Genomic DNA, 6,929 nt, shown 5'->3' on the forward strand with positions numbered 1-6,929 from the left:
ATGTTTGGTTTTGGATACAGGGTATAGCTCTTACAGCCCCTTTACCTTTAATCTTTAGCTTGACAGACCTGCCATGTGGTTACCATTACTAAGCTATGATTGGGTAGGGCGTTATCAAATGGTCAATTATTTTCTAAATATATTGTATTGTATATTCTGATGTTATAATTTTTTTTTTTAAATGCCCACTAAAAGCAGAACACCTACATTTGCTGACATATAAAGCGTGACCCCGAGGCTCAGCAAATACTACGGGCAATATTATGGATTGGAGATCCCGACTTAAGTTACCTGGGGTCTTGAACATTGACCTGAAATAAATGACTGATGTCAACAAGGGAGTATCAGGCAAGTGGTCTCTCTCTAGACAATCAATGACACGGATTGATTGTAGAAAGTCCTTGGAGAAAAGAAAATACTGCAGTGACAGTAGCCCATTATAACGATTCACTACTTTAAACAAAGCATTACAGTGCAATTGCTCATCGCCTTTATCTGCTTTGGTGTGACAAAGTTTATTCCAGTCTTAAATCTTGCCTGGACTTCCTATCTTAGGAATTAGATTTAGATTTATTGAGTCTTAATGTTTGATGATATCTAACCTGTTTGTTATCATGTTGTGTTTTATCTAGGTTTAGTCCAATAAAAAAGAACATCTGAGTAACAGATCATCAAGTGCAGTTGTTGAGAGTTTAGATGTTGTCAGATTAGCCACTAATGACCTTTCTCTTTACTCTTAAATGTGGCACTTGACCCTTGTCTAGTCAAGCCTTAAAGGGCGATTCAGTCTTCATATTTAACACATTTACAACCAATAGTTTGTACTTCAACATTTTCCAAAGTATACCATACATCTAGATTGATCTTCTAGACTTCCAGGTGTCCACTGCTTCCAGTTAATTTTTAGCACAGTATGAAAATCAATTAGAAAAATGCTTAACTTTGCTTATTTGGTCACTTAATGAGGCAGTTACTAGCAGGGCCCACTTGGTGCGTTGGTGTGTTCAGGTGCTTGTGGAAAGCTCCAACATCCTAAAACTGAAACACTGCTGCTGACAAGCTTTGCATTTATGAGATATGTTGTCACAAAACCAAACCCCTAACACAATAATAATAAAAAAACACATATAGACCTAAAACAAAAACATAATGTGAGTTTGGTACATTTTTGCTTCAAAAAAGGTGCTGTTCAGCAGACAACTTTTAAGTCTTAGATGCTACTTAATTATTCCTCAGCACTTAAACACACCAACAAGGAAGACTTTTCAAAACAGTTGCTGCTTCCAACTGCTTTGAAGATGTGAACATCACTGCTCTGGCTGGTTATCTATCATAAGTTGATTTTAATATTTTACTAACATGACCTGAAATCAATAGCCAAGAAAGGTGGAAAATGAAGCTAAAAACTTTAATGCTTTTGAAAATGGCTTGCAGTAATTAAAGGGCTAAAAGATGCAAAACCACTCGTATTTTCATGCCATTTTAACCAGGCCTTTAAACGTGTGTCTGGCTAATCTAAGGTGTCAGGCTCAGCGTCCATGCAGGTCTCCCAGGGGTTACGTGGCATGTGGGGCATGGAGATGAGGAGCAGGGCAACTCCACTGAGGATGAGCAGGGTGAAGGAGGCGCAGGCACAGGTAAAAGACCAGGAGTAGTAGTATTCAATCCAGATGGTCTCATCACTGTCAATCATACGCTTGACAGACTGGCGCATTACCTCGACACAAATGATGATGCAAAGGCCTGCATGCCAAAACAGAGAGAACGCTGGTAAAGGCAGATGCTTCACTCGCATTTATGACAGGTTCCACATTTACACTGCAAGACTGTCACTGTTATTTTAACCTGTTAAGTCTGTAACAGTAACTGTGATGCTGGATGGGAGTTTGCACCCATCAAAGTTAATTTAACACTTGTAGATCTTTCGAATTGTCACCCCAGAGTCTATCTGCACTTGCCACATCCAAAAGAAATTGTCAGTGAAAAATCAGCTTGGTCATTTCTGTTAAATTAGCTGCATAAGTAATATTCATCATCAAAAGGAAAACTGTGTGTGATTATGACACTGACACACCTCATTTCAAGCTGTAGGCACTGAGACAAGAGTACTACACGAAGCCCGATCTGTGATTTCACATTACATTCACATTATCTGCCATATCTTACCTGCAAAGGCGAAGAACATCCCAGCAGGCCGGAGCAGGTAGTCCCGCCCTTTCCCGAAAGAGAAGATGACACAGAGGGTGCCCAGGATCATGAAGAACAGACTGAAGATGGCGATGGCTGCTGCTGAAATATTGTACTCTGAGAAGAGCGGAGAGATTGGGAAAAAAGAATAAGAGGAAAGGTGTGAAAGAGACAGAAAAAGAAAGAGAACAAACAGGGAGAGAGTAGAGACAAAGAAAGAGAAACAGCGAGGAGGCAAGAGTGAGACAGGAAAGTGGTAGCGATTAAAAAATTGAGCGAGGGGGTAGGAACAGAAGGGGAGGTTGCAGTATCGTTTCCATAATAATTGTTTCAATATTGCGCTCAGGCGAGTTATGACACAGATAATTAGCCTTTAAATTAGCCTCACTTTAAAAACAACAGTCATTTATCCAAACTGGCAATAATGTCATTTGCATGACAGATAAGATGCTGCAGGCTTATAACGAGGTGATTAGAACATCTCTCCCTCTTTTGCTGCCCGCCTCCCCTCCTGTCTGTTAGATAAAGATAATCTAGTCTTTCCTTCTCTATAACACTCCAGCTGCGATAGAAATGATCCTTGGAGCATCCTATTCCATTTCAGCATCCCGACTGTGGCGTAACACCAGGTGTAAAATAACCTTGCACTCAGTCTCTCCAGTGCGGTTCGGGCTCATTTTGAGAACTCTTGGTCTGTGTGAGTATTTGTGTGTGTGAAAGTCTCTGTAAATGGTTTTAGTCATTTCATGTGTGCATGTTTTAGCTTGAGCCTTGAGTTTGCACTGTGTTATGTTCCATTAACAGATTTCCACAGTGCCCAGATTTGATTTATTTCTTGTATTTTATTCTATGTAGGACTTTTTTGCTGGTACAAGGTCAGTGGTGGAACTCAAATGTTTTATTTAAAGGTCCAGTGTGTAACATGTGGGAGGATCTATTGGCAGAAATGGAATAATATTTATAGGTATGTTTTATATTTGTGTATAATCACCTGAATATAGGACATTGTTGTGTTTTTGTTACCTTAGAATGAGCTATTTTATCTACACAGGGTGTAGAAAATTAGTAATATTGCAGATTGGCCCATTTCAGAATTTATATTGTAAATGATCAAAATTGATGCAGTAAGATGTACATAACTTTTTGCAGCTGGTACGGTGGGACTTATTTTCTACTATATATACTGCCAGTAAGCTTGTGAATATCCCAAATAATAATACATCATCATTTGTTTATATTTTGTATTATTATATAGTAGACATATTCATAAAATGAAAATATCTCAGATTTCTACTTAAGAACAGTATTTGAGTTAATAAACGTTCCACCACTGCAATGGGCCTTGTCTGTCAGTGTACTAAAGCTGTAACCCTCCTTGAACACGCCTTTTATATTGTGGATTTGTTTTGCTTCTGACATTTAATTCATTGTTCTCAATAGTAAGTAATTAAAAAAAACCTGCATAAAATGTACTCAACAAATAAAGTTTCCCTTGCTGTTCTTGTCTGAATGACTGATTGTTGGCCATAACATTCTGTGTCTTGTGCTACACAGTGTGTAGTGTGCACTCCTGTTGACCCTGTAAAAACAGTATAATTTTCAATATGTTCTTAAAGACACATACGTTTTTCTTCACTTAATTCAAGCAAGATGTAACCATGCTCTATCTATTGCAATTTAAAGCTCAGACACATCTGTAATTGCCTTCCTGTATGAGTATCTGGCTGTTCGCTCCTCTGTGTCTAGTCAGAAGCTGAAGGTTCACGTTGCTAACATACAGAAGAACCTTTTCCTGAAAATACGTTTACTTTTGAAAGTAGCAATCTTGCTAAGGCGGGGGAAGATGAGAAAATGAAAATCAGAGGATATTGAAACAGATTTCTTTCTTATCGAACATGAGGGAACGTGTGCATGTAACTGAGTTTGTGCGGAAACATTGCTATATATAAAACGTATTCCAGGCGACATTAACATTTCCTTTTAAAATGTGTTTGCTATTGAAAATTTGTAGGTATGTGGGGAAGACCCGGTTGTTGGGGTCTTACATGTGACATACAGGCATTTCTTCATATGCTGTGCTTAGATTTGAATAATAAAGGATACCTGAGCATATATACATGCATAAAATTGCTGTGCACCTTCGTTCCTCTTACTAAGAAAACTACTAGAAATGGTTTCTGTTATGTTTCTTTGTCATCACCGACACACAGTTGGGTCCCAGAAAAACAGGATCTGTTATAACATGTAGTCTGGGTGGCAGTGAGTGAGGAGGCACCCACCTTTCTGGGTCTTGACTTCAAAAACCTCAGCTTCTTCCCCCGAGGTAAAGTGTTTGAAGTAGGAACAGTTCTTTGCTGCAGAGTAAAACAGGGAGAGAGAGAGAAAGAGAGAGAGGAGGATGAGAGAGGGGGCGAGAGAGTGATAGACAGAGGCAGATGAAACATGAGGAGGAGAGAGCATGTGGCTCAGGTTGTATCCCAAGCCCTGTGTGTCTGCACTACCAATTGATGTAAATCTCTCAACGGACAGAAAGCGAACAACTAGACATACATTAATAGGACACACAGCTATATTAAAAAAAACTTGCCTTGTAAATAATTGTTTTATATATATACAGTGACTTCAGTTACCCAATTTCCAGCTAGCAAAGTTGTTTGATCGTGATACTTTGTATAAGTTCAGATCTTTATAAACCTTGTGCCAACATGACAAAAGGTTTCTTTGACCATCTATAACCTCACAATTTAGAAACTTCTGAAATGATTCTGAATGGGTTTTGTGGGCCCAATATTCATTGATTCATTTACAACAAAAATAACAATAAATAAAAAATGCCATTGTATAACCCAATTTAGCAATATATTCCTATGACAGCTTACAACATTTTACACTCTTGTCTTTTGATATTATCTCATAGTTTGGACTTGTTGAAATGATATATAAATAAATATCCCTCTCAATAATACCATGAAACTGAATCTTCTTCCTTAAAATCCAACTGCAGTGCTTTTGACTGAACGCTGTCTCTGTATGACGTCCCACCCCAGCAGCTCAAGGGTTTTTTTTAAGGCTCATGCACACTTCACCAGAGTGGGTACATGCAAACCCAGTGACTGAAACCTGTGCCTGTTTGGTTGAAAGACATTATCTGTGCTCTCTATAACAGAAAATTAAGTATGTGTGTGTTATCCAAGTATAAAAACGCTTTTCTAAACTGGTAGAATCAGCATGCTGTCTCTGCTGTTTAATCAGATGGACGTTCAATACAGTAGCCAAATCTCAGCAGTGTTCTGCGACTTGATTTCATCCTAAAATAAAATGTCTTGAAGTTAAATCCCTCACTGTCCTCCATGTTGGCTGTATTTACTTCCCACGCCCATTTCTACACAGGAATGATACATTTCTGCACTTTGCTTGCCCAAACTCTAGTCCTTTGACCACAATCTTTAAGATAACCCCATACAGAAAAACGATTCTTGGGTGCAGTCATTGCCCACACATCCATCTATCTATTTGCTGTCTCTGAGGGCAGCCTGGCCGAGAGGGAGGGGTGGAAAGGACGTAAAAGCCAAGTGAGGGTCCCCTATTCCCTCCACTCACCATGCTTTCTCGATGAGATTAAACCCATAAAGCAGACAGGTGCTCTCTCTGTCCACACAGAGATGGACAATGTTTGTGTGTTGCTGTCGGTGTATGTGCATGTGCGTGTGTGCATACACTATGTGTGCGTATGTGTGTACCAGGCAACAGAGGAGCTGTTTGTTACCCAGGATGAGAAAGAATCACTAAAGAGGTAACCTAGCAACAGGCTGCTGCAGGTCTTGCCTAGTCCTATCTATTTACCCATGTAAAGGCATATCAAGAGGAGCGTGTGCATGCATATGTGTGTCTTTGTGCATGCGTGTAATAGTATGGGAGTGTGGAAGTGTGTGTGTGTGTGTGTGTGTGTGTGTGTGCGTGTGTGAGGCTGGTGGTAGGGAGAACCAGAGGCGGAGTCACAGTGCAGCCTGGATCTGTAAATATATTATTTTCATTAGTCTTCTCTTATTAGGTGTCATTACCTCTGGGGCTAAACTAATCTGAGCTAATATGTGTTTGGGTGTAGCTATAAGATTTACTCCAGTCTCAGAGAACGCTATCTTCCCACCACAAAGACAAGGCGGAAAGATCTCTGATTTATACAAAGGGGGCTTCAAAAGACTGAGCCTCTAGTTATCTGCTTGATCCTGATAAATTCAGATGGATAATGTAGACAGCAGTGACAGAAAATGAGAGTTAGGACAGTGACTCATTTTCTAAGGTTGAGTAATTGACCATTCGCTAAGCCCCACCCCCTCTTAGTTACTGTTGCTAGGCATGCCAAGCTGTCATTCTAGCGAGGCACTTATGCAGCTCAAAGTAATGACGGTGAATAACAGATTTATCTGTCTTGAAATTTGCAGTAATGTTTGAAACAGTGGGTATTCGATTTCGCAGAGAAATAAGCAAAAAGAAGTTTCTCATTTCTAGCTGATGACCGTGGAGTTTGTTGGCCAAAACCTGCAGTAACAGATTTGTTTTTTGCCACCTCAGGGCTGCAGAAACAAAAGGTATATCCTCACCATGGTGAATTTTGTAGCAAACAGTTGCTTATTTAATTCAGTTCAATTCAATTTATTTGTATAGCACCAATTCATAACAGAAGTTATCTCAGGACACTTTTCAAATAGAGCGGGTCTAGACCGAACTCCTTTTAACAGAGA

The 6,929-nt window shown here is 39.5% G+C and overlaps 1 protein-coding gene across 1 annotated transcript in view; it reads right to left on the reverse strand.

Annotated features, from left to right (window-relative positions):
• Nucleotides 1-1,279: 1,279 nt before the first annotated feature.
• LOC118323476 (voltage-dependent calcium channel gamma-1 subunit-like) overlaps nucleotides 1,280-6,929 on the reverse strand; it is a 12,835-nt gene continuing 7,185 nt past the window's right edge. The window contains exons 2-4 of the mRNA XM_035655450.1: nucleotides 4,467-4,541; nucleotides 2,167-2,304; nucleotides 1,280-1,743 (exon numbers count right to left, since the gene is read on the reverse strand). Coding sequence (XP_035511343.1) covers nucleotides 1,511-1,743; nucleotides 2,167-2,304; nucleotides 4,467-4,541 — 446 coding nt within the window. The 3' untranslated portion in view covers nucleotides 1,280-1,510. The remainder of the gene's footprint in view (nucleotides 1,744-2,166; nucleotides 2,305-4,466; nucleotides 4,542-6,929) is intronic.

The sequence above is a fragment of the Morone saxatilis genome, unplaced genomic scaffold (assembly GCF_004916995.1).
Source record: "Morone saxatilis isolate NCDOM2014 unplaced genomic scaffold, NCSU_SB_2.0 Contig14, whole genome shotgun sequence".
Taxonomy (NCBI): domain Eukaryota; kingdom Metazoa; phylum Chordata; class Actinopteri; family Moronidae; genus Morone; species Morone saxatilis.